This window comes from Pogoniulus pusillus, chromosome 22, assembly GCF_015220805.1.
Source record: "Pogoniulus pusillus isolate bPogPus1 chromosome 22, bPogPus1.pri, whole genome shotgun sequence".
Taxonomy (NCBI): Eukaryota; Metazoa; Chordata; class Aves; order Piciformes; family Lybiidae; genus Pogoniulus; species Pogoniulus pusillus.
Window position 1 is genome coordinate 10,141,422 of NC_087285.1, and position 27,192 is coordinate 10,168,613.

At 49.1% G+C, this 27,192-nt stretch overlaps 1 protein-coding gene and 1 long non-coding RNA gene across 2 annotated transcripts in view; one reads left to right on the forward strand and one right to left on the reverse strand.

Moving 5' to 3' along the window:
* LOC135185168 (uncharacterized) overlaps window positions 1-21,245 on the forward strand; it is a 30,234-nt gene extending 8,989 nt beyond the window's left edge. Inside the window, exons 2-4 of the long non-coding RNA XR_010306383.1 lie at window positions 14,812-14,939; window positions 19,606-19,929; window positions 20,526-21,245. This is a non-coding gene — a long non-coding RNA (uncharacterized LOC135185168). The remainder of the gene's footprint in view (window positions 1-14,811; window positions 14,940-19,605; window positions 19,930-20,525) is intronic.
* SPRY4 (sprouty RTK signaling antagonist 4) lies at window positions 477-20,220 on the reverse strand. Its single transcript, XM_064161672.1, has 2 exons — window positions 20,075-20,220; window positions 477-5,109 (listed from the first exon to the last, which is right to left on the reverse strand). The coding sequence occupies exon 2, from the start codon at window positions 5,061-5,063 to the stop codon at window positions 4,164-4,166; it is 900 nt and encodes a 299-aa protein (XP_064017742.1). The 5' UTR covers window positions 5,064-5,109; window positions 20,075-20,220; the 3' UTR covers window positions 477-4,163.
* Window positions 21,246-27,192: the final 5,947 nt, after the last annotated feature.

Genomic DNA, 27,192 nt, shown 5'->3' on the forward strand with positions numbered 1-27,192 from the left:
CTGGGGATTCTGTGACTCATAAATGATGAGACTTACAGCTGTCTGGGGCCATGTGCCTACACTGTTAATGTCAGGTTGAGCACAAGGGAAGGCAGCAGGGGGGTAGAGTCCTGCTGGCCTTGCCCTCTGGCCTTCCTCCCTATCTCACATGGTCCCTCCATGCTTTGGCCACGGCATTCAAGCAGGACATGACTGGTTCTGTGCTATGAGCACAAGTTGTTGGTTCATGCCCAGCTTTCCACCCACCACCTCAGTCCTTCTCAGGGCTGCTCTCCTCCCATTTTCCACCCAGCTTGGATTTGCACCATTAGCTGATATCCCCAGAGCAGGTTATCCCACCTTGGTTCTCATCTCCCCTGGTTCCTCCTGCTGTATGCAGTATCAAATAACTCCTTTTGGGCCACTCCCTGTTTGTAGAATAACTGGTAGAACCATTCTTTGGGATTTGTTGTTCTAAAAACCACAGCAGCCATGGCTATATTTAACAATATATATTTTTTAATATATATATATATAATTTCTAGATCAGTACATTCATCAGTACTTGGTTTTTTCTTCACCAACAGAAGAACTCTTACAATAGTAGACTTTCTAAAATAAATACTATTAAAATAGAGCTTCAAAATAAATATTCTATACAAAGGAAAAAAACCTTCTGTAGTAACTTCTCAGGGTGTAGATATGGTGAGGTGGCAACCAGGAGAAGAGGGGGGGGAACCTTTCCCAGTGTGTCCAAGCGTTGGAGGGGGAATACCCAGTGCTGTGAGGGCTCATCCAGGTGGAAAAGCTGGGGAGCAATGGTATGGATTTAGTAGCTACTCCATGTAGCCACAGGGGAGGAAAGTTCAGTCATGGTTTATTTGTCTAGTGAAGCCATGCCAGCTAGGGAAGTGGCATCACACGGTCAGTGCCCCATAAAGGTACCCCTTCTTGCTTTGTGGGCATCAGCTGCTGCCCACATGCAGAGGGTAAGGCCCATCAATGAACCTGTTACAGCCATTAGTAGTTCAGGATGGCAAAGCTTGACCACCCTGGCATCCTCCTCTGTGCTGGCACGGTGCCCAGTCTGGGGAGAAATGCTGTTGCCTCCCCTCTAGCCTTTGTCCCACCCCACCAAGCAAATGTGCCCAAGGATTGTGCTGTTCAGCAGCTGGATTTCAGTCTGCAAGAGGGCACCTGGCCCAGCGGGAGGATGGCCAGAGCTGGGGCTGAGGTTACACAGCACCATGCCCATGTATGTCTCAGGGGTGGCAGAAAACCCAAGTACCTTAAAAGGGGATGGAGGAATAGAGGTGTTAGAATGGGAGAATAGAGATGTTGGGATGGGAGAAGAGAGGCATTGGGATAGGGGAAGGAAAGGCATTGGGATAAGGGAATTGGATGGGGGAAGAGAGAAAAATAAAGACATTGACTGGATCGTACCCTCTGCCAGCCCCATGGCCAGCACCGATAGCAGAGCCCCTATTACAGCTGACCCTGAACCATTCCAAGTGCTCTGCAAAGTGCTTGACACTTTCTGTCCAGGCCTTGGGCCAGGAGCTGATGGAGCAGAGTCCTACTACTATGTCAGGAGACCAAGAAGAAGAGGGAAGATTGCTCTGCTACATTTACCACTGCTCTAACATATCCACTAATGTTTTACAGCCCATGGTGGGGGTCACCTTACACCACTGCAGGACTTAGATATGAAAAGAACCCAACAGAGAAATAGTTTACAGCTATGTACAGTGACAGCAACCCCCTGGAGGCTTGCCGGGTGTATATACATGAGTGTAGATTGGCACAGTGGCAACCACTTCAGCCGTGCGTTTGCTTGCAAGGACCATGCATCAGTGCTGCCTGTGGGGCTTTGCTCTTGCAGCTTCTCAGCTCAGACTCCCCAGGAACAGCTAGGGACAGAGGGTCAGAGGCAAAACAGCCAGAAGTGGAGGCCATTTGGATACATATGGTCTCAAGAGAGGAGGGCAGCAGGTTGATACCTTCTCCTGCTGTGTTTTCTAGCCTGTCTGCATCTCGGGAGAATGATTTATCTTATGAAATAGAATATCTTCTACATTCGACCAACAGTTCAGCCAGTTTAGGGGTTGATTTTCCTTTTACCTTTCCCCCTCCAATTTGTGCAAGACAAGAAATGAAGCTTTGGATCCTCACCTGCTTCCTTCTCTCTGGTGCCATTGGAATCAGCTCTCAAGAGAAGCAGGGGCTTTTCCCTACATTGGACAGTTATAAGACTCAGCTTGATAGGTTGCTAGGCCATCTCATTTCTGCTACACTGTCACCTAGAAAGGTTGGCCCAGATGATTCTTGAGGTCCCTTCCACCTTGGTATTCTGTGTCCCCATGCAGTCAATGAAAGGATAAACCCTAGGAACTGGGATCTGGTGACAGATGTAGTATCCCTTTTTTCTCTGATGTGTTATGTACAAGCCAGCAAATGTTGTAAACAGAAAGTTGGTCTTTTGGTTTTTCAATTCCTTGTTCAACCAGTACCTCTAAGCCTAAGCAACCCCCGAGTCATGCAGGTTAAATGAATTCTGAAAACAAAGAGACACCAGAAGTCCCATCAGGATGCTCCTGCCAACCCATCCACGCAGCAACTGTACTGCAGCCAAGCAAATGGGATTCCTGGAAATGCTACATGAGCTCTGCCTATTGCTTATCTAATTAGAGATGACATTTCACTGTCACTGCTGTGCATTGACTGAGGAAAATTCCTCTCACTAAAACAAAAAAGGAAGGAAAAAGAAGAGTCTAGCTCAGTTTTCTGCACACAACAAGTACCTACCTGCTGATCGGTGTTGCATGTTTGGACAAAGGTTTGTGTTTAGCACCTTGTAGTTGTCGAGAGAAAGGGCTTACTGCATCCTGAAGTGTTGCTGCATCCTGAGGGAATGCAGAGCCAGCACTAGGATGAACACATGGGCAAAGCCATTGATACTCTCTTGCTCAAAGCCATGGGCACTTTCTTTAAACAAGCTCTCTGCCCTCCCTTGGCTTTTCCTGGTGTTTGTTAACACTAAAATAAACACGAGAAGCATTCTTTACACTTGAAAAAGACACTTCTGTACAGAGGAGGCAAAGTTTGACCAGCAGCAATAGAGGTGGGGGAATGGGTTGTACTTCAAGCAAATGGCATTCACCCCCCATACCAAAACCACTCTAAAAATTGGAATATTTAAGGAGCAAAAGAGAGCTTGTTCCAGGAGAGGAGGTGCTGGGTTGGTATCCCTATAAAAATACACCTGGGTGTGTCGTGCACTTGAGCTTTGTGACTGCTGAGTAGAGCTTAAGAGGCTGAGAGAAACAAACACTGAATGTCTTCACGTCATGGTGTGGTAAAGATCCCCTTTGCTCCAGCACATGCCTTGGGGAAATGGGATTTGGCCAAAATCCTCTTGGAGCAGCTGAATGTAAACCAAATATTCCATTGAGTGAAGCCTGATGCTATGCATGGGCTTTGCAGGCAGAACAATACCATGTTGGTACCACTACTCTGACACATCCTGCTACTATTTTTCCTGGGGAGAAACCAGTTTGATAACACCTTGCTTGAAGAAGGAGGTCCAAATCCATGTGGCCAAGTGGGTTCAAGGAAAGCAATGTGTCTAAATGACAAAAGACCCTTCAACAACTGACCTGTAGCTTCATTTCTGGTTCAAAACCTTTGAGCGACACAGAAAGCTTTGGAGAAACCTGCACTTCAGGTGCAGCTGGACCTTCAGACACTGAGCAGGCAGGGAAGAAGGGTGGAAGAAGTTAATCCACCACCTTTAACAGGCTGCTGGTAGCAAATCAGGGTTTGGAAAGAAAGCAAAACCAAGAAGCCCACCCTGACGTGACTCCAACACAGCTTTTTGCATCTGGGAATGGGTGTTGCTCATGCAGCTGTGCCTGCCAAGCCAGCAGTTCCTGGTTCCTGTTGGGAGCAGCTGTACTTCATGCTGTATGTAGGTGTTCAGCCTTCACTCTACATTAAGATTCCTCTTTGGCCCCATCTCTTTAAATTCTGACCAGTCCCAAACCCATAAATAGCCCAAAGTGCTTCAGTTTGTGGGAAGAGTTGCTTCTGCTTTCTCTGAAGGTCAAACGTTCCCCTCAGACCACAGGTTATGTTAAAAAGAGCCAAGGTCAGCCCCCTCTGTGGAGCATCCTATTCTCAAACCATCAAAAAGGCTTTTCTGCCCTGTTGCCTTTGCCCTCTGGCAGCGCCTTGCAGATGACACTGTTTGTGTTTCTGCATCTGCATCCGGGCCGGCTTACTTGGTCGTAGCATCTCTGGGACAGCTTGACACAGCCGGTGGCTGGCAGGTAGCAGAGCAAGCAGGGGAGCACCAGGGAGAGGGCACTCATGAAGGACCAGCGGGCGCAGCAGTTTGAGTGGGAGCAGGAGCAGGGGTGGTCAGCACACGTGCCCTCATCATCCTCATTGGTGCAGTGGTAGAAGATGCCCTTGACGAGACACATGCAGGTGGAGTAGTTGACCAGGTTCTGCGCCGAGCAGAGGCAGCCTTGGTTGCACACCCAGCAGGAGGGCAGAGTCCGGGGCAATGCGCACTCCTTGCACTTGCACTTCCCGCAGGCTTCGCACAGCAGAAAGTGCTTGTCCAGTTCCTGAGACACAGGTTCCTTCAGGTCCAGGGGCTTGCAGTTGATCACCTTGGGCTGGATGCGGACCGCTCTGGGGGAGGACTGCTCTGCCACGGGTGCTGGGGCCATGTGGTCCAAGAGCCTTTGGTCTGAAGATGTGCTGCTGCTGCTGCTGATAGAGCTGGGGCGTCCACTGAAGGAAATCCAGGGGTGGGTGACGTCCTGCTCGCAGCGCTGGACCTGCTGGTTGGTCAAAGCCAGTTCATGGGGGGCTCGAGGATGCTTCTGAGCTGCCAGCTGGGAAGCGGTGGGGTTGTCAGTGTAATCGTTCTCCACATGAGTTGCCTTCATCTGGTCAATGGGCAGGACGGTGAGGGGATGCTGCAGCCGCCCGTAGGGGATACGACTGTCCAGCAAAGGCTGGACCATCATGGAGTTGGGGACAACAGTGATGCTGTGGGGAATCCGGGGCTCCATGGATGAAGCAGTCTGATCCAGGGTGAGAAATCTGCTCTTACGTGATCTGGAGGGGAGAAAGGAGAAAGAAAAGTGTAGGGGAAGAGAAAGAGCAGGTGGTTAATGAGGGACCCTGCAATGCCTGCCCACACAGGGCTCTCATTTGGGGCTGGTTATCATGCAGAAGGTTTTAAGAGGTAGAGCACCTGGACGGGTGTAAAGTGCTTCAGTCTTGCTTTGCTGCTGTGCTTCTCTTCCTGACCTCGTGTCTAACAGGACCAGGGAAGTGACTGTTCCCTGTACTGGGCACAGGTGAGTCTGCACCTCAAATACTGGGTTCAGTTTTGGGCTTCTTACTCCAAGAAGGACATTAAGGGGCTGGAGTGAGCCCAGAGAAGGGCAACAAAACTGGTGAAGGTTCTGGAGAACAGGGCTGGTGAGGAACTGGTGTGAGAAGTCTGGATGAGAGGAGGCTGAGGGGAGACTTCATTGCTCTCTAGAGCTCCCTGAAAGGAGATTGCAGTGAGGTGGAGGTTGGTCTCTTATCGCTAGTATCAGATGATAGAAGAGAAAATGGCCTCAAATTGCACCGGGGAGGCTTAGGTTGGATGTGAAGAACAATTTCTTTTCTGGTCAGGCATGGGAATGGGCTGCTCAGGGAGATGGCGGAGTCACCATCCCTGGAGGCATTCAAGAAACGTGTGGATGTGGCACTTGGGGATGTGGTTTAGTGGGGATGGTGGTGTTGGATTGACAGTTGGACTGGATGATCTTAGAGAGCTTTTCCATTCAAAAGAATTCTCTGATTCTGGTGTTGGGAGCTGCAGGCTCCTGATATGCCTGTTCATCTATATTACTGCTCATCTCGGGGCTACTGGTGGATGTTCACGTGTAACTTTGTCAGTAAACCACCTGAAATGACCCACCTAAAGTTTGAGGGCTTTCCCTAATTGACCTTGATGTTAAAATGCAAAATCATGGCTTGTAGGAGCCTTGGCTTGGTACAAAGATGCTTTGGAATGTGCAGGTGAGACCTGATTAACTGGAAACCCTCTGCTCAGGAGTGAGAAGACAGAGCAGGAGGTGAAGGACCATGTGCAGAATGAGCACCAAAAATGAGTAGGGTTTGTACTGATGTCATTTTAAAGGTGAGCTTCAGCAAGAGAGACTTTGTGTCCAGAGCAGGGGTGGGATTGGAGAGTCTTGTTTGGCTGTCTTTGATCCAGAGACTTTAGAATCATAGGATCACAGAATCATTTTGGCTGGAAAAGACCTTTAAGATCATCAAGTCCATTCTCCAACTCTACTAGGCGTGGGGCTAGCCTCCCCTGGTGCAACTTGAGGCTGTTCCCTCTTGCTCTAACATGTTCCCATAGAGAAGAGAATGACCACCATTGCTCTTGCCAACCCAGAACCTGTCTGCAGGAGGGTGGCTTGGCTGCAGTGAGGACATATCTGATCTCCATCAGAAACCACTGCTTTCCAGGGCTGCTTCCAGCTGTAGCATGGAAGTAGAAGCTCTTGCTTGGATCTTGGCTAATTGCAACCAAAGTGGGAGCAGCTGAGCAGACCACACAGAGGTCTGGTTGATGTGTCACCTCATGCAGGTAATTAGTCACTCCTCTTCCAAACACTAAGTGAACTGATGGGTGAGAAGCTGGACATGAGCCAGCAACGGGCACTTGCAGCCCAGAAGGTCAGTGTCATCCTGGGCTGCATCAAAAGCAGTGTGGGCAGCAGATGGAGAGAGGGGATTCTGCCCCTCCACTCTGATGAGACCTCATCTGGAGTGCTGCCTCCAGCTATGAGACCCCCAACTCAAGAGGAACATGGAGTGTTTCTCCAGAGGAGGGTCCAAAGGAGGCCACAGAAATGATGGGAGGGCTGCAGCACCTCTGCTATGGGGACAGGCTGGGAGAGTTGGGGCTATTCAGTGCACAGAAGAGAAGGCTTTGGGCAGACCTTAGAGCTGCATTTCAGTATCTGAAGAGGACCACAGGAAGGACTGTTCAGAAGGGCTTGTGGTGACAGGATGAGGGACAACGGTTTGAAACTGGAGCAGGGTGATTTTAGGTTGGACACGAGGAGCAAGTTCTTGGTGTCTTCCAACCCAAGGCACCCTGTGGGTCTGTAGGAGCGAGTCGAAGCGCTGTTTACTAGCTGTAGTAGCTAAGCTGCCTGCTGCTGCACTTTCTGGATTCATTGAAAGAGTGCAATTTCTCCTGGAGCCCATCCAAGGATTCAGCGGCGGCGTAGGACAAGAAACCACAGGAAGTAACTAAACTTAAATCAAAGAACGGAAATGGCTGGGTTCAGATTTAGAAAGTGCACATTGTTTGCTGCTAGATGTGCCATTTCCTCAAGGGGTGACCTTTATTCATAAATAATATCGTGCTGGAGAGCAGTTTAAAGAAGCTGGGAGTAAAGCTGCCCAGCCAGTTGCGGGATGGGAAAAAGCTTCTGGGATGGAGAGAAAGGAAATGGTGAAGGGCTTGAGGCACCGCCAGCTGTTGGTGTTCCAACAAACAAATTAACCTTTTCCAGCAGCACCAAAGCTTTTTTGTGGCCAGCAGCCTGAAAACAGCCAGGGAAAAACTGCACCCAACTAAAGTGGCCTCAGATCATGCCAAAAGAGGTTTAGGTTGGACATGAGGAACAATTTCTTCCCCAGAAGAGGACTGGACACCTCCGCTATGGGGACAGGTTAGGAAAGCTGGGGAGGGACTTTTTGCAAGGGCTTGCAGTGCAGTGGCTTTGAGCTGGAAGAGGGGAGATTTAGTCTGGAGATTAGGAAGAAATCCATTACAGTGAGGGTGGTAAAACTGGAACAGCTTGCTCGGGGAGGTCCTGGATGCCTCCTCTCTGGAGGTGTTCAAGGGCTCTCTAGAGGAGGCCTTGAGCAGCCTGATCTAGTGGATGGTGTCCCTGTCCGTGGCAGGGGGTTTGGAACTTTCAAACCCAAAGCATTCCACAATTCTATGAAGTGGGTTGTCAAGGCATAGCCCAGGCTGCCTAGAGCAGTGGTGGAGCCCCCATCTGTGGAGGTGTTCCAAAGCCATGGAGATGTAGTGCTGAGGTGACCTGGCAGTGCTGGATTAATGGTTGGACTGGATGATCTTAAAGGTCTCTTCCAACTCCACTGATTCTGTCGTTCTAACCAAGCCACGTATGAGATGTGTGTGTGTGAAAGGCTTCATCTACATTGCAGGAGCACATCCCCCACTGAACAAAACCCAACTGGAGCATGAGCTAACCCTGTGGTTTTGGAAGGAATAGGGGAAATGTGCTTTTACCCACAGAAAAATGTTTCTAGAGCCCACTATTATATCTAGAAATGATTGCTTTGATTGATCACTTGTCACTGGAGGGCTTGAAAACCTGCCAGTTCTCCTGGGATCAAGAGCAGAGTGGGCTGAGGCTGGGGAGCAGGGGGCAGGGTGGCACCGGCAGCATGGCACGTGCCCCCTCTACATGCAGGCACCATGTCCTGCCCTCTAGGCTCCTTCTATCCACTGCAGAGGAGGAGATGGAAGAAGCTTTATTGAGCAGGGAGGGTGATAATTGTCATGCAGTCTTTATGCTGATTCTCTTCACCAGTTAAAATCCTCTGCTGGGTCTTGGCCATTGATATGAAATGGTTTTTGTTTTATTATTCATAGCTCATTGACTTGAGGAACAAGAGAGTGTTTAGAGCATTTACTGCTACTTACTATGTGTAAAAAATAGGATGGTAGAATCATTTTGGTTGGAAAAGAACTTTAAGATCGTTCAGTCCAACTGTCAACCCAACACTGCCATGGTCACTAAACCATATCCCCCAGTGCCATGTCCATGTGTTTCTTGAACACCTCCAGGGATGGTGACTTCACCATCCCTGGACTCAATAGAAGTCAAAATCCCAATGAATCCAAATAATCCCTGGGGTCAAAATTCCACTTAAAAAGAAGTGATGATTCTGACAACAGAATGCACATAGAGGGGAAACATGAAATTTCTTTTGCACACCAGAATGCAGGTTGATGAGCCACGAGAGGTTTAAGTTGGACACAATGAACAATCTCTTTCCCAAAAGGGATGTCCAGGCCTGGCCCAGGCTGCCCAGGGCAGCGGTGGAGTCCCCATCCCTGGAGGTGTTTCAAAGCTGTGGAGATGTGGTGCTGAGAGACATGGCTTAACCGTGTGGGCTGATGGTTGGACTTGATGGTCTTAAAGGTCTCTACCAACCAAAATGATTCCCTGATTGGGTGATTCTGGGATATAAAAAGCACTCACTGCAGGCCAGAGTTCAGCAAAGCAGGCAGTGATGCATCTCCTAGGTGCTCTGTTTGCAGGAAGACTTTGCTGTCACAGAAGATTTTGGGTGTGTTTCGTGCTTAGTTTGGTTGTTTGTGGGGTTGCTTTGTTGCTGTTGTGTTCTGGGTTTTTGTTTTTTTGTGGGCTTTTTTTATTCTAAGGAGAGAGCTGCAGCTGTCTTGGCTGCTGAGAGGAAGTGCAGCAGAGCTGACATTAGATGGAAGGTAGGTGGAGGAAATGGTGGCATGCTGAGCAGTGATGTTCTCAGCCTCTCTGTCTGTCTGCTCCCTTGTGTCCCCTGCCTTCACTGCCTCTCTCATACTGAAACAACCTCTGCACTCTGAGGTTGGAGTGTGCTGGGGGCCAGTCTGTCCTCCCAAAGAATGAGTGACAAGACAAGAAAATCGTAGAATCAGTCAGGGTTGGAAAGGACCACAAGGATCATCTAGTACCAGCCACCTAGACACCCTACCCTAGATCAGGCCTCCTGGAGATGAGGAGAGGAGGCCTTGAGGTGACTTTATTGTGGCTTTCCAGTATCTGAAAGGGGCCTAAAAAAAAGCTGGGAGAGGGACTTTTTAGGCTATCAGGTAGTGACAGGACTAGGGGCAATGGAGCAAAGATGAAGGTGGGGAGATTCAGACTGGATGTGAGGAGGAAGCTGTTCAGCATGAGAGTGGTGAGAGCCTGGAATGGGTTGCCCAGGGAAGTGTTTGAGGCTCCATCCCTGGAGGTGTTTTAAGGCCGGGCTGGATGAGGCTCTGGCCAGCCTGCTCTAGGGTAGGGATGATCCTTGTGGTCCTTTCCAACCCTGACTGATTCTATGATTCTGTAAGAGTAAACAGCCTTGCACCAGAGGATGTTTGGGTTGGAGATTAGAAGAAAGTCCTTTACTGAAATGGTTCTCAAAGACTGGCAGAGGCTGCCCAGGGAGGTGGCTGAATCTGCATCCCTTGAGGCATTACAAAGAGGCAGAGATGCGGTGCTGAGTGGTCATGGTTTAGTCTCAGCCTCGGTGGAGTCAGGATGGTTGGACCCAGTGATCTTAAAGGAAAATTCTTTGTTTCTATCCTGGAAGCAGCATCCAGGAGCTGGGGCTTTGGCTTTCCATTAGCTCTGGAGCTGCACGGTCCAGCAGCAGCAATGACATCCCATGGAAGTTATGTCATCAGATTAATTTGGAGAAGGATTAGAGCCATAGGCCCTCTGAGCACACCCAAACCCCAGGGACACAGACATGGCCATATGCAGACAGATATTAAAGGTGGCTTAGCTGAGATAATGCTAATCAGGATGGCAGAGGTAATTATCCCAGAAGGGAGTCAAACCCTAGACTGAAGCTCCCACTTCAGGACAGGGAATGCTGGAAATTGTTCATCAGCTTCTGATTACAATTCAGCTTTGAACTGTCATTCTAACAGGGGAAATGTTTCTGCAGAGCAAGACAAACTCATCTCCCCTGCAGTTGTTTGGCCACAGGATCTACTTGAATAAAATTCTGTGGGACTTGTTCCAAAAAGTACATTGAGGAGCTGGAGCAGGTCCAGAGAAGGGCAAGGAAGCTGGTGAAGAACAAGGCTGGTGAGAAGCAGCTGGGGGACCTTGGTAACAAGTCTGGAGAAGAGAAGATTGAGGGGAGACCTTCTGGCTCCTACAGCTCCTTGAAAGGAGGTTGCAGCCAGGTTGGGACTGGTGTCTTCTCCCATGGAACAAGTGATAGAATAAGAGGAAATGGCCTCAAGTTGCTCCAGAGGAAGTTTTGGTTGGACATGAGGAATAATTTCTTCCTTAGAAGGGCTGTCCAGGCCTGGACCAGATTTCTCAGTGCAGTGGTGATGTCCCCATCCCAAAAGGGGATTAAAAACTGTGGAGATGTGATGCTGAGGGATGTGGCTTAGCCCTAGCCTTGGTAGAACTAAAGAATGGTTGGGCATGGTGCTCTTAAAGGTCTTTCTCAACCAAGATGACTCTGTGCTTCTCTCGTTCTAACCTCTGGAGCAAAGACAGTCAAACAAGACCCAGCTCTCTTCATTCCCACCCCTGCTCTGGACACAAAGCCTCTCTTGCTGAAGCTCTCCTTTCAAACACCACCAGTGCAAACCCTACCCATATTTTTGCTCCTGCTGCACATTGTCCTTCACCACCTTCTCTATCTTCTCACCCCTGAGCAGAGGGCTTCCAGTTGGCTGCTCTCATCTCTCCAACTACTCTTAAGAGCCGCAAATTTCTGATCTTTATGGACTTTTCCAAGGACCATGACTACATTGCTGCTGCTGCTGCTCTTGTCGCCAGAGGTTTCAGCAGTGCAGCAAGATTGGTGGTGACAGATCCAGGTCAAACATCTCCAGTGCTGAGCTAGAGAGTGGTGTTTGTTCTGGGAGGAGGTTTCTCCTCCATGGGGACTTGCCTGGATGCCAGTGATGATATTTTATGGTGTGGTTGCTTCTTTTTTTTTGTGCCTGCGTGCTTCCACTGGCACCTGCCTTGAGCACATCTAAGCTTTATGCCTTCATCCCAGGAGAAGAATTTTATCTCTCATGGTAAAGAAGAAGAATTCAGTCAAGTTCTTAGGTTAAGGGCTTGTGCTGCTTCAGCAGCAAGCCAAGAAGCTGGGTTGCTCCTGTGAAGTCCTGCAGGATGAGCTGTGCCTGCCTGGCTCCACGCACAGATCCCAGTGACTTCCCTGAAAGATCCTTTGGGACATCATAACTTGAGCTTTTGTGGTTGGTGTATTCCCCAGAGGGAAAAAAATGCAGCTGCAACCAGTCTGAAACTATTCTGGGATGACTGGAACAACACAAGCAAGGCAGCCTTTGAAATGCAGTTGGTTTGCAGGCAGACCCCAGGATGCCCTGTGACTGTTCATAGAAGGGTCTGCTAAGATGTCTGCTCAGCAGCAGGAAAGCTCATTCTCACTCCAGAACTAGGATACCAGGTCTTTCACTTCCCCACCAGGAACCACCTCTGCCTGGTACTGGACACCACTGACAAGGGTCTGTCCCCAGCCTCTTGTCCCCCAACCTGTCAGCTCTTGAAGAGCATCGATCAGATCCCCTCTCAGGCTGCCCTTCTCCAGGCTCAACAGCCCCAGGTCTCTCAGCTGTTCCTCCTCCAGGTGCTCCTCAGCATCTCTGTAGCTTCCACTAGACTCTGTCCAGTGGTTCCCTGTCTATTGAACTGGGGAGCCTAGAACTGGAGCCAGTATTCCAGATGTGGCCTCATTAGGGCAGAGGAGATGTGGAGGAGAACCTGTCTGAACCTGCTGGCCACACTCTTCTTTATGCACCCCAGGATACAATTTGCCTTCTTGGCCATGAGGGCACATTGCTGGCTCACTGCTGTTATGTTGCTGTTGTGAACAGATCTTCCCTTACATAGATTCATAGGATGGTTTGGGTTGGAAGAGACTTTCAATATCACCCAGTTCCAAGCCTCCTGCCATGGGCAGGGACACCTTCTGCTAGCCCAGGTTGCTCAAGTCTTCATCCAACTTGCCCTTGACCACCCCTACAGACAGGGCAGTTGGATGCTGCCTGTAGGTACTGAATGAATTGCTCAGCTTGAATACAACAATATGTGTCATCTCCTGAGGACTGAAGCTCTGAAAAGGACAACTAGAAGATGAGATAAAAATGAAGTGGAAAAGGAGTTTTAAGGTACCTAAGCCCCATAACTTTCCCAAAGTTACCAAACCCTATGCAGTGCTTTTGTCATCCCCTGCCCCAATCCAGCCTGGCAGCAAATAGCACTTTAATTGAGGAAAAAAATATCCCCCCTCAGAATCCCTGTAAACAGGATTAGCTCATCTGTGACCATCAGTAGCTGTTAATTACAGCATCAGCACGGGCACCAATTCCCTGCCTCCAATTCTCCAGGCAATCTTCTGACAGTGTGCATCAGGAACAAAATCCGTGAGGAAGTTCTGACACTGGGAGGGCTTCCTTCTGAAATTCTCACAGAATCATGGAATTGTTCAGGCTGGAAAAGATCTTACAGATCATGGAGCCCAATCACTAACCCAGCACTGCCAGGTCACCACTAAACCATGTTCTTCAGCACCACACCTCCACAGCTTTGAAACCCCTCTGGAAATGGGGGCTCCATAACTGCCCTGGCAGCCTGGGCCAGGCTGGGACAACCCTCAAGGGGAAAAAACTGTTCCTCATGTCCAACCTAAACCTCCCCTGGTGCAACTTGAGGCCATTTCCTCTTGTCCTATCACTTGTTCCATGGGAGATGAGACCAGTCCTACCTGTCTCCCTCCTCCTTTCAGGGAGCCACAGAGAGCAACGAGGTCTGCCCTTAGCTTCCTCTTCTTCAGACTAAACAACTCCAGTTCCCTCTGCTGCTCCTCACCAGACCTGTTCTCCAGATCCTTCACCAGCTTTGCTTCTCTTCTCTGGACCTGCTCCAGCCCCTCAATGTCCTTCTTGGTGTGAGGGTCTTAAACTTGAACCCAGTATTTGAGCTGTGGCCTCACCAGTGCTGAACACAACAATCCTCACCCTGGTCCTGCTGGTGACACCATTGCTGATCCAAGCCAGGATGCTGGTGGCCTTCTTGGCTACTGGGGCACACACTGCCTCATTTTCAACTGCTGTCAACCAACCCACTCAACCAGTTTCCAGCCACTCTGCCCCAAGCCTGGAGCATTTTTTGGTTTGGTGTGACCCAAAAGAAGAAATGTCACCTCCCACTGAGAGAGAATTTCTCCTCTGTGCCACGGGGAGATCACACAGATGCTCACCACATCCAGCCTTCTAGTCTGAACGGATTTTGTTCCAGGGAGGAGAATTGGTTTCACAAGCCCAGTTCCTCACTGCACAACAGCCTTTGATTAAGCTCCTCACCATGATATTGCCAATTTAAAATGACTCTTGCCCTGGTGGATAATGACATGTCCTAGAGTTGTAGGAAGCCAACTGTTGTTTTAAAATGCTTTTGGTATTATTTCAGACCCCAAAGATCTGTAAGGTCCTTCAGTCACATTAAATCAACATGTGATCTCATGCTTTAATGGGATTCTGGATTTGCCCACATCAGGTTACAGGAAGCTCCATCCTGGGGGACATTTCCCCAGTAAGGGCCATTCCATCAGGACAAGTTTCAGATTCAAAGAATCATTTTGGCTTGCCTTCTGTTGTGTCTGAAAAGCATCAGTGCCAGGGAAGAGCCATTTGCATCAGCAAACCAAACCTCCTCCTGGGACTGCTGGTGCTTGATTGTCCTCTGAATGTTCTGTGCCATCCTTGGTAGCCCCTCTCCTGAGTCTGGGCATGTGCCCTGTAACATTAGCTTGCTGCAGAACACACCAGTGGTGCGGTGATGCCCGTTGCTGTGGTGGTGAGCTCTAGGATATCTGTACTGGTTATAATGGTCCTGGGTGGGATGGAGAGTGGTGGTATGGGAAGAGTTGCCTTCTTATTGCAGCAGAGAGAAGCAAACTTGAATGTTCAATCAGAATTTTTGGTCACAGGTCCCACAGAACTCTTCCAGTGTGGAAGCATCACAAGTTTTTGTGAAGAATAGATGGAAAAATAACCGCAGAGCAATGGAAGGTCAGGCCCTAACTGCTACCAGTGGGAGCCATGCACTGAGGTTGAGGTAAGGCCTGGATTGCTCATCTGGAGTCTTGCTATGGGTCAGTGATGGGGAGGGGACAGAGCAGAGACTTCTGAATCTTGTCACCTAACAGCTGGGTCACACCTCCTCTTGGTTACCATGGTGCTAGACCTGTTCTTGTCCCTGCACCAGCTGAGTGACAGCATCTGAAGGAGATGTGACAACCACCTTATGAACCTCTGGGGAGCAACAGCTGCAGTAAATGTGCTGCAGAAATCTGCTTATGTTCTTTGCTATGTGGGACACAGGAATTTGTGACACAATGGGCAGCAGGAAGGAAACAAACAACAAAAAAAACCCCAATAGAATCTTTACAGAGGTCTGAATACAAAGAAATGATCCTAAACAGAGGCAACCTCCTTTGGCATTGGGTGTATGCCAAGGGCTGGACAAGTCAACACTGCTCAGAATCATAGAATGGTTTGGGTTGGAAGGGACCTTAAAGACCATCTAGTTCCAACTCTCCTGCCTTCCACTAGACTAGGCTGCTCAAGCCTCCATCCAGCCTGGCTTTGCACACATCCAGGGAGGGGGCATCCACAACCTCCCTGGGCAACCTGTTCCAGTGTCTCACCACCCTGACTGCAAAGAATTTCTTCCTAATCTCCAGTCTAAGTCTCCCCTGCTCCAGCTCAAAGCTGTTGCACTCATCCTGTCGCTACAAGGCTTTGAAAAAGTCCTTCCCCAGGTGTCCTGTAGCCCCCTTCAGGTACTTCTCAGAGCCTTCTTTTCTCTAGGTTGAATAGTCACAGCTCTCTCAGCTTGTCCCCATAGAGGAGGTTCTACAGCTCTCTAATATTCATGGCCTCCTCTCGACCCTCTCCAACAGTTCTGTGTCCTTTTCATGCTGGGGCCACCAGGAGTGGATGTAGAGCTCCATGTGGGGTCTTACAACAGCAGAGGGGGAGAATTGCCTCCCTCATCCTGCTGGTCACTGGCAACCAGTGCAAAGTCCCTCTGATTTATGCCTGTTTTTATCCTATTCCTACTTAGAATATTCATGGCTGTTCCCTCTACTCTGCTGATTTGGTTACACAGTCTGGAAAACCTTCTCCAGAAAGCCTTGAGCACTGCTGCATTGCCTGTTTTCAGGGATGAGCACAAATCCTGCCTTGCTGGCTTCAGCATGGTGCTGGAGGCCAGGCTGCACCAACAGCCTCCACTTCCTCCCCCTGACTGGGTGGAAAAAAGGGAAATACCCAAGATATGCATTGAAAACAGAGCTGGGGGTTCTGATACAAGAGCTAACAAAAGGTGTGTGTAAGGGAAGAGCTCTAGGGCTTCACAGTGTGGAGCTGGGAGGAACTGGGAGCCTGCTGGCTGGGGCTCAAGAGAAGGATCAATAACGCCCCAGGGGAGGAGGAGCTGGTGATGAGGCAACAAATTCTGCTGTTGCCTTTGTTTGGCACAAAGGATATCCTCTTGTCCAGAGCTGCCAGCAGTGACAGGGGACACCCCGATGGGAATCAAAAGGTTCAATAAAAGCTTTTAATGAGGGAAGAGGACACTTGGAGTTAAGGGAGACTGTCCAGTGAGCACATCTGCAGTGTGTGGTTCAGAATCGTGTTTAAATGATGAATTGAGGATATATGTCCTTAAGAATGTATGTCCTTCTCTGGGTGTAATTACTTTGAATACAAGGAAGCTGGTGGAGGGTCTGGAGAAGAGGTTTGGTGAGGAGCACCTGAGGGAACTGAGGTTGTTTAGTATGGAGGAGAGGATACTGAAGGGAGACCTTCTGACTGTCTACAACTCCCTGAAAGGAGGTTGGATCCAGGTGGGGCTTGGTCTCCCCTCCAAGTGTCAGGTGGTAGGATGAGAGGAAATTGACCTCACTGCTGTCTACAGCTACCTGAAAGGATATTGTGGAGAGGTTGGTGCTGGTCTCTTCTCACAGGTAAACAGTGATAGAACAAGAGGGAATGGCTTCAAGAGGCAACTGGGTTGGTTTAGACTAGATATTAGAGAAAAGAAAATCCCAGCAAGAGTGGCCAGACATTGGAATGGGCTGCTCAGGGAGGTAGTGGAGTCACCAACCCTGGATGTGTCATTTGGATGTGGGGCTTGGGGATATGGTTCAGGGTGAACTTCGCAGAGCAGGGATATCGGTTGGATTTGGTGATCCTGAGGGGCTTTTCCAACCAGAATGTTTCTGTGATTCTGTGAAACTGCCTCAAGTTGCACCAAGGGAAGTTCAGGTTGGATGTCAGAAGAAACTTCTTCAGTGAAAGGATTCCCAAAGACTTGAACAGACTGTTCAGGGAGATGGTTTCATCTCCATCTCTGGAGGTGCTTAAAAGCTGCCCAGACATGGTGCTGAGGGACGTGGTTTAGTGGTGGACTTGGTAGAGTTAGATAATGGTTGGGCTGGATAATCTTAAAGGTCTTTCCCAACCAAAACAACTCTATAATGTTGAGATTCATTAGGACTGAGCTGGGCTGCCTAAATTTTGAGCTGGGTTGTACATGCTTTAAACAAGGAGGGGGGGTGAGGGGGGAGAGAAGAGAAAGCTCTTTTCCATAAACCATGTATTAATACAAACAAAATATTGCTATTCATTCTTTTTGTTCCACTCTGTATCAGCCTGACCCAGGGACAGCTGACAGCTAAGCACAGCTAGAATTTTCTTTGTGATTCCAAAGAAGGAAAAAAAAAAAAAGAAAGAACTGGGAGAGCTTGTTCGGGAAACCTGCCATTTTTAAAAGGAGCCACTAAATTCCTGCCAGAGCACAGAAATTCAGGAGCTGGGAAATGAGATCTGGAGACTTTCAAGAAGCTGGCTCTGTCCAGCTGCAGCCTGTGCCTATGGCATGAATGGATCCAGCACATTTTGGCCCATTCATGTTCAGAGCTCTGGTGACTCCAGTTTCTTAGTTAAAGGTTGCTTTTTTTTGAGGGGAGGGATAAGAACATTTATTTTAAGGCCAAATAACTAAGCTCGGGTGTGATCTATTAAGCTAATGGTCCTGAATGAACACCATATTAGGAGGATTTTATGTTTTCTCAAGGAGCTAGGTTGTGTTGCATTTTTCAGAGGATAGAAACACTGAAAAATGATAAACCCCAGCAATGTCTGTGCAGCTGCTTGCCTAGAAAAAGGCAGCTTCGAGGAGGGAGCTGAGTATTGTTAACTGTGTATCAATATGATTAATGAATTTTCTGCTTTTTTTTCTGGTGCATATCTGGAAAACTCTCAGAATTCTGAATTAATTTTTGCTTGGGTGGTAAAATTTATTTCAAGTAAGTCTGAGAGCAGGATTTTTTCTTTCCTTTTTATTTTTTGGGGGGGGGAAGGGTGGAAATCGCTTTTTGAGGCGTTGCATTTCCTAGTATGGTTTGGGCATTAGTCATGATTCCATGAAACCAGCTTTTGTTTTGCTGTTTTCAGGAGGAGAACAAACAATTTCTGCCCTGCACACACCTCATGGAGGATTTGCAAAAGGCTGTAGCATTCAGAAATTGCCCTTTTAATCCTTCACGACCACTGTAGGGTCCCTTCCAGCAGCAACAAACACAGCAGCCCCTGGCAAACGGCACATTTATCAACGAGACATCCCCAGTGGGGTTCCAATAACTGAGAGCCACCCCTCCTCCTGCTATCATTCATTTTTATATGGAGAAGGGGGAAGCTAAGTCATCAGGATCATTGTGATTCCCTGCACAAATGGCAGCCCCAAATAAAGAGAAGGGGGAGGAAGCCTTAATATTGAGGAAGCTGGGTTTTTTCTTAGCCTAATTACCCAGCAATTCCTGAGCTGGTTTTATGACACGCTCTCCCCTGAGCATGGTTTGGTAAAGAAGTTTTAGACAATCTAGAACATGCCTTTTCTCCTCTGGATAATCCAGGGATGCTTTTCCTCTTTTCTTTCCTTCTCCTCTTCACCCTTTGAGGATAGACTTGGGGTTATAAAAGATTTAAATCAAGAAATCAGACCCTTGGCTAGCTGAAGGAAAAAAGAGCGAAGCTTTTTTCCTGCTGTGCTGAACACTGATCTCCTCTTGCACTGCCATTTCCAAGGTCTGCAGTCCCAGTCCTGCTTCCCTCTGAGACCTTTGTGCCTCTTACATGCCCCTTTTCTGTTTTTTCCATTCCCTTTCTGACAATGAATTTTCAGAACATGTCGTCTCTAGGCTTCTCTTCCTCTGGTGATGCCAGGACTGGTACCAGAGAATAAAATCCTGGCTTATCTTTGCTACGCAGTTGGTGGAGAAGAGCAGCCAAGGCAGGCTTGTCTTCCCTATACCACAGATTTCCTATACCTTCATGGAATGATGTTAGGTACACATCTTTAGTGCTTATCTAGCCTTAAAACCAGAGAATCCATCTAGGTTTAAACCTGAAGCATCCAAGTGTACAACCAACCAGGGAAGAGAACAGGGACGGAATAAGGCAGTGAGGCCAAACAGACAGGAAAAAAGGCAGCTGTATGAAATAAAATGCTACAGAGCAAAGGTCAGGCAGGAAAGATCTGACACACCAGTGGCTGAGGTGTCCTATTATGGAGACAGCTCTCAACTATTTGACACTAACAAGGCTTTGGGAAGAAAAGGAAATGTCTCAAATCAGTTTTCACATTCCAAACCAAAAAGCCAGCCAGTTCTTGTTTGTCAGCCCAGGTGATCATCTAATTCTCCTTCTTTTTGAAGGGAGGAAGAAGGGATGAAGGAGAAGACACCTCACCAGCAAAAGGAAAAGCTTTATGCTGCTCTGAAAGCCCTGCAAGCCAACCCGACGCCGGTACAGTGAAACCTGCCTGCCATATACGTCCACCAAATGCAGATGTTGACGAGACAACACAGAAAAGAGCCAGAAATAGGAAAAACAGGCGGAAATTTTGCGAGAAACGGGAGATTTCTTCAGGAGGTGAAATCTCCTCTGGGCTCTGAAGCACCAGGCAGCTCTCCTCTCTACAGATAATTATAGATAACTGCTGCTAGAAAAGTCACCAGCAGAAATATGATCACTGAGTGGTAAGTGATGAGATGAACACATCTAGAAACAGCACAAGGTTCTCCCCCTGGGGCTCAGGCTTAATTTTTTCCCTACTTCAAAATATTTATCTCGCACACCAAAAAAAAATCCCAACCCAAAACCCCACACAAATCTCCTACTTACTTTGAAGAATTCAGCTAAAACCATCTCTCCATAGGCGAGTTAATCCTGGATCCGAAGTAGAGGAGGTGGAAGGGAAGAGGTGGTGGGGGGAAGCAGGGAAATCCTGGCCGGAGCTGCAGGGAAGGGACCTGCGAGCGCGGCGCTGTCAGAGGCGGCCGCAGCTGCCTGGGAAAAAAATGGCTTTTTTATGAATGGGAGGGCAGCGGCGCCTTCTGCGCATGCGCACTGGCGCCGCGGTGCCCACCCCATTCATAAGCGCCTGGCCCTGGCGCTTATGAATGGGGTGGGCACCGCGGCGCTACTGCGCATGCGCGGCTGCCGCTTGTGAATGGCTCCACCGGGCATGGGAAAGGCTCCGGGTTTAGCTTTTTGGGATTTTAAAAAAACTTTTAGTGGGTTTCTTTTGTTTTATTTTTTCATTTTTTCTTCTTTTTTTCTTTTTTAATGAAAGGAGAGCTGCAGGCAGCTGCGCATGCACCGAGTTACTCCCCATCCCACACCCACCCACCTCGGCCCGGGGCTGAGGTAACTGAAGCGGGGGAGGTGGCCACAGCTGAGCCTCTGTCTTCTCCCCTCTTGTTTCTGCCCTCTTCCTTCTCCCTTCCCCCTTCTTTCTTCTCCCTGGACACCCTTTTTTCTTAGTTTGTATTGGGGAGCAGCCATGAGGACGGCCCCTGGATGGGATTCTCTCCTTCTCTCCCCTTCTTCCTCTTGGTTCTTATAAGACAGCCTGAAGTCCTCTTCCCTCAGACACCAGAGCCCCCATTCCTCGGTCCCCTTCTCCTCCTTTATCGGGGAGCAGCTGTGAGGATGCTCCCCGTCCCCACCAGCCACCGGAGCCCCTATTCCTCTGTCATTTTTTTTCCTCCTTCTGCAGCAGAGAGGATGCCTTAAGCCCCCTCCAACAGCTGGAGCACCCCTACTCCCCAGTCCGCTTCCCCTTCATCAGGAAGCAGCTGCGAGGATGCCCCCAGCCCTCCTCCACCACTAGACTCCCCATTACCCGTCCCCTTTTCCCTCTCCTTTAGCGAGCAGCAGCTGTGAGGATGCCGCCGCCACGCAGCCCATCCACCAGGCTCGCCCCAGCCTCCATCCACCGAGCCCCTCTACTCCCTCTTCCGCAGCCTCGGGCGGCTCATCCCGCTGCGGGGCGGGAGGAGTGCGCGCCTGTCGCCACTACCGGGTGGGTCTGACTGTCCGTGTGCGGTCAAAGGGAGGGGGAGAGGAGGTGCAGGGGACTGGGGCTTTGGCCAGCCCTGGCTCCAGGATGTGCGGCAGGGGAGGGAGGAGATACTCGCGGGTTTGCTGTCGTCCTCGGCTCTATTTTTCGGTGTTTAGTGCCCGCGGTTCGGTCCCTTCGCTGTGGGAGCGGCGTAGTCGCGGGTCCTGCCCCTGTGCGGTGCAGCTTGTGCGGATTCCTGTCAGGATCCGTGTGGAAGCACAAGCCACGGCTGTGGGCAGTGTCTATGCCAGAGCTCTGCTTGCTGGAAATAATGGTATGAAAACCCAAGCAGAAATCATAGCTGTGTTTGTATCTGGGATGTGTGACTTGTGGATGTGTTTGTCCTCCTCTCTCTTGAGGAATCATAGAATCACAGAACTGTTTGGGTTGGAAAAGCCATCTGTGAGCAATGAGTCCAACCTTCACCATAACACCACCATGGTCATTAAACCATGTTCCCAAGTGTCATGGCCACGTATTTCTTCAACACCTCCAGGGATGGTGACTCTGCCACCTACCTGGGCAACATATTGACTTATTAGCAACAATGGTCTGAAAAGTTGCAGGGTAGCTTTAGGGTGGACATTAGGAGGAAGTTCTTCACAATGAGTGGTGAAATATGAACAGGCTGCCGAAGGATATGGTTCAGGCCTTGCTCCTGAAGACATTCAAGATCAGACTTGATGTGGTTCTGAGCAGCCTGATCTAGCTGGAGGTCACTGTAGGGGGAGGTGGACAAGATGACCTTTAAGGATTCCTTCCAACCTTATGCAATCTGTGAATCTGTACAAGTGATGAGAAGAAACAGCCTCAAGTTGCTCTTGGGAAGGTTTAGGTTGGACACAAGGAAAAATTTCTTCTCCAAAAGGGTTATCAAGACCTGCATCCTGGTTGCCCAGGGCAGTAGTGGAGTCTGTATTGAATCATAGAACTGTTTGGCTGGAAGAGGCCTTTAAGACCATTCAGTCCTGTTAATACTGCCAAGTCTATCACTAAACCATGCCCATCAGTGCCATTATCTACATGGCTTTGAAACTCCTCCAGGGACAGTGACCCCGCTGCTTCCCTGAGTAGCCTGTTCTAATGCTTAACAAATCTTTCTGTAAGTAAATAGTTCTTTATGTCCATTCTGAACCTCCCCTGTCACAACTTGAGGGTATTTCCTCCTCCTCCTTACCGCCACCTCACTACAACCTCCTGTCAGACAACTCTAGAGCAGAAGATGATCTCTCTTGACCATTCTCGGCAAGGTTCCTCATCCCTTGAGGGTTTTCAAAGCTATGCAGATGTGGTGCTGAGAGACATGGTGTAGTGGTGACCTGCAGTGCTGACTTAATGGTTAGACTCGATGGTCTTGAAGATCTTTTCCAGCTTAAACTATTCTGTGATTCTGTGGTGAGTGCTTGGCTGTTACTGGGAGCTGGCTCCTGGGCTCTCCTTGGAGCAGCTCAGATTGGAACGTGGCTCTTCAGCCCTGCCTCTGCCTCAAGTGTGGGCTGGCAGGGCTCCAGGAAGGGTGTGTGTGTCTTGGCCAAAAGCTGGTGGTTTAAGGAAACACAGTTCCTAATCTGCCATCAGAAAAAAGCAAATATGCAGCAATTTAGTGAAGTGAAAGTGCAACCCTCTGGGGAACGTGGAACTCGTGCTTCTGAGATGTTCCCAGTGCTCAGCCATGTTCTGGCTTCAATCTTTTTGGTCACTTGGTGTTCTACTGTCTTTAAGCTGGATCAAGTGCATGTGTGTAGACTTTATCTGGTGAGGTTTTCCTGTAGCTCCAAATCCTCTCTGGCTGGTGTCTGGAGGCTTATGGTAAAATCAGCACACAGCGCTGCTGTGTGAAGAAGCAGTTAATTCCCTGGAAGGAACCTAGTTCCAGCCCCCTGCCCATGGGCAGGGGCACCTTCCACTAGAGCAGGTTGCTCAAGGCCTCATCCAACCTGCCCTTGAACATCTCCAGGGAGGGGACATCCACAGCCTCCCTGGGCAACCTATGCCAGTGTCTCACCACCCTCACTGGAAAGAATTTCTTCCTAACTTGATGTGTTTTTGATGCTTGTGATGCTTCCAACCATAGGCAGAGCAGGAGGAGTTAGCCCTACTGAGAAATCTGATGATGTTTTGTGCCAACTGTTTGTCACAAATACTGTTTGGGTGTTGCTATAGGAATTCTCCTCCATTTATGTGTGTCGCTGACAACATTTTCTGTGCTTGGATCTGTCATGCTTGGAGATAAATAAGAGGGGGTAGGTGTGGAATGACAAAAATGTTGGCAAGTTGGTGATGGCTATGTTGGCAGCAATGTCCTGGGCTATCAGCTACTGCCTGAACCAGGTCTCTGTTGAAGTGCCAGGCAGAAATCAGGTGCTACAAACCAGATGCCAAGCAGAGAGCAGAAGTGCCTTCCTAGATGCAGAGATATGAATCTTGGGTGCAACTTTTGCAGGGCTGTTTGTGAGCTTTTCTGTTTAGCAGAACCTGGGAGGACTGGAAACGATCACAGAATCATAGAATGGTACGAATTGGAAGGGATCTGAAGATCATCAAGTCCAACCCTCATGCCAAAGCAGGATCACCTAGGGCAGGTCATACAGGAGCACATCCAGATGGGTGCAGTGATTGAGGTTACTGCTCCCCCAGGAGGTACCTGCACAGGAATTTCCTTTGGATCACCCACCAGCCTTTGTGGGAAGTAAGAGAAGCCCACAGTTTTAGCCTGTGGATGTTGGAGCAGAGCCTCTACTTCTGGTGGGTGATGAAAAGTACTTGGCTCGTCCTTGAAGTGATACAGGATGAGAATGTTCATCTCACTGCCTGTGGGCAGCAGATGGAGGGAGGGGACTGTGCCCCTCTGCTCTGCTGAGACCCCACCTGCAGTGCTTGGGGCCAGCTGTGGAGTTCTCAGCACAGCAGAGACATGGATCTATTGGAGCAGGGACAGAGGAGGCCACAGCAGTTATAAGAGGGCTGGAAACCCTCTGCTGTGAGTCCAGAGTTGGGGATGTTCACCCTGGAGAAGAGAAGGCTCCAGGGAGACCTGCTGGCCTTCCAGTGCTTGAAGAGGCCAAGAAGAAAGCTGGGGACAGACTTTTGAGGAGGGCCTGTTGTGACAGGATGAGGGGTGATGGTTTGAATTAAAAGAGGGGAAATCACACTGGAGAGATGGAAGGCAGTTTGTACTGTGGGTGTTGAGACCCTGGTTCAGGTTGCCCAGAGAGGTGGGAGATGGCCCATCCCTGGCACCATTCCAGATTAGGTTATGTGGGGCTTTGAGCAGCCTATTGTAGCTGCAGATGTCCCTGCTGGCTGCAGGGGGACTGGACCCGATGAGCTTTAAAGGTCCCTTCTGACCCAACCATTCTGGGGTTCTATGGAACAGCTCAGCCCCTAGCAGGGGCCCTTCCCTCACACATGCAGGACAGCACATCCCCTCTTCTTGTGACTTCACTTGATAAACGTGGTCATCCACCCTGGAGGTGACTCAGTGTGGTTATCTCTGTCACCACCGAAGCTCTGGCCGCTCCCGCAGCAGAGATGAAAGCTCCGGGTTTCCTCTCTCTTATCAGGCACCTGCTCTTGGCCCCAGACGTTACTCACATCCTTGAAGTCTCATCTTGTTTTGCATATTTAACACCAACTGTGCTTCATTTCCTTCCTCCCCCTGCAATTCTGCTCTTGGGCCTTACCTGGCTATGGAAAATTCATTCTTGGTATTGAGTTTTGGCAGCCTTTGGATTTTTGAAGATGATTTTCCCACCTTAGGCTCCATCTGAAGCTGGATCCTTGGGTTATTTTCCAATCTACAGGACTTAGTCACTTGATTGTAGATGAGTGAGGAACCTGCAGGAAGTATGTCAAGCTCTTTCTAATTTAATAAATTCATTCACAGAATCATAGAATAGTTTAGATTGGAAGGGATCTTAAAGATCATCCAGTTCCAAGCCTCTGCCATAGGCAGGGACCCCTCCCACTAGCCCAGGCTGCTTGAGGCCTCATCCAGCCTGGTCTTGAACACCTGCAGGGAGAGGGCAGCCAGGTCCTTTCTGGGTGACCTGTTCCAGTGTCTCACCACCCTCACTCTAAAGAATTTCTTTCTCATCTCCAGTCTAAATCTGCCCTTCTCAAGCTACTCTCATCTCAAGGACCAAAGATTGTGAATCTTTCTTTTTTTTTCCTCCTTCAATATTTATTTACAGTTCAGGTCAATAATCTCCAGAAACACAATCCTGCTTACAAATGGAATTCCTGGGCTGCATTCCCAGGCCTTCCCATGTGACTGGTGCATTTTTAGCAACTAAGTGAACAAATGCAAACATATTTTCGGGGCAGTGGAAGTGTTGCTATTCACATTCCCTCTGAGTGCCTGGGAGCCCTGGCCCCATGTCTCCTGAGATGTGATGATCCTGGTCCTGCTTTCCCAGCAGCCTAGGCTGTGATCATAGAGTCACAGAATGGTTTATGTGGGAAGGGACCTTTCAAGCTCAACTCATCCAACTCCCCTGTAGCCAGCACAGATATCTGCAAATAGAGCAGTTTGCTCAGAGCACCTTAATTAGGATGGTTCCAGAGATAGGGCATCTCCCATGTCTCTGGGCAACCTGGGCCAGGGTCTCACCAGCTTCAGTAGAAAAAGCTCCTTCTTTCTCTCCAGCCCAAATCTCCCTCTTTTAATTCAAAGCAACACCCCTTCTCCTGTCACAGCATGCCCTGCTTGAGTCTCACAGTGGAGGGCTTCCAGCTCTGTCATCATTGCTGTGACCTTCTCTGGCTCTGCTCCATCAGGTCCATGTTGGCATGGCTCTCTAGAGTGCCCTCTTTGAACTGAGGTTCACACAGGGCTTTTCTTATCGATCAGATCCTGTTCCTTGCCCACTACTTAACTCCCTGTTCTAAAAGACACAAAAGAGCAGCCTACACCTCCTTGTACTCCAACCTCTACAACTCCCCATCCCAGCAGGAAAAGGAGGCCCAGTAGGATGCTTCAACCAACCTACCTATACTCTACCCAAAGAACAGAAAATTAAAGATGGACAGAAGCAAAAAGATGCTATTGCTGAACATGAATTAATTACATTAATTAGCAAATGGGAACTGAACAAGATTTAACAGCATCAAGCTGCAGCTAAGGACCCAGCTTTAGAGCTGCAGGAAGATCCTCTCAGTGCTTAGAGGGCCAGATGTGAAAGCTGGGGCAGACTTTTGAGCAGTGCCTGTTGTGGCAGGACAAGGGGTGATGGTTTGAAACTGAAAGAGGGAGATTTAGACTGGAGTGAAGGAAGGGATTTTTTTTTTTCTAGTGAGGATGATGAAACCTTGGCCTAGGTCTCACTAAGGACAGGCTATCTGAAACCAGGATGCCGAGCCCCAAGTCAAGAGCACCAGCTCCACTATATCTCCAGACCGGGGCAGTGAGGTTGGTGCTGTTGTGTGCCAAGACTCAGGAGGACACAAGGACAAGTGAGTCGAGTTTGCTGATCCTCTTCTACTGTGTTTTGGTTAGCTTCAAAATATTTTGTTGTGAGAAACTCCAGATGGATGTGAATGTTCTCAGGGGTGGAGGGAACAAGCAAAGGGAGAAAGTTAGTCATCGTCCTGGCAGGCCAGAGCTGCTGAGGACAAGCGCAGGATGAGGCAGATGGGCAAAAATAGCCCAAATTTCAAATGCAATGGGATGTGACGGTCGAGTTCCTCTGAGAGAAAACACTCTGAGGTCCTGGTGCATGTCTTCACAAACATCTTGGTGCACAGCAGAGGGCAGGGGCTGTTATCTCTGGGACAAACAGAAAATGTCTGGGAAATGGGAAATTAAAGAGACTGATGTGGAAATACAGAAGGGCTTATTGGCCCAGAGCTATAGGAATGGTGAGAGTGATGTTTTAGCCCAATCTAAACCTCCTTC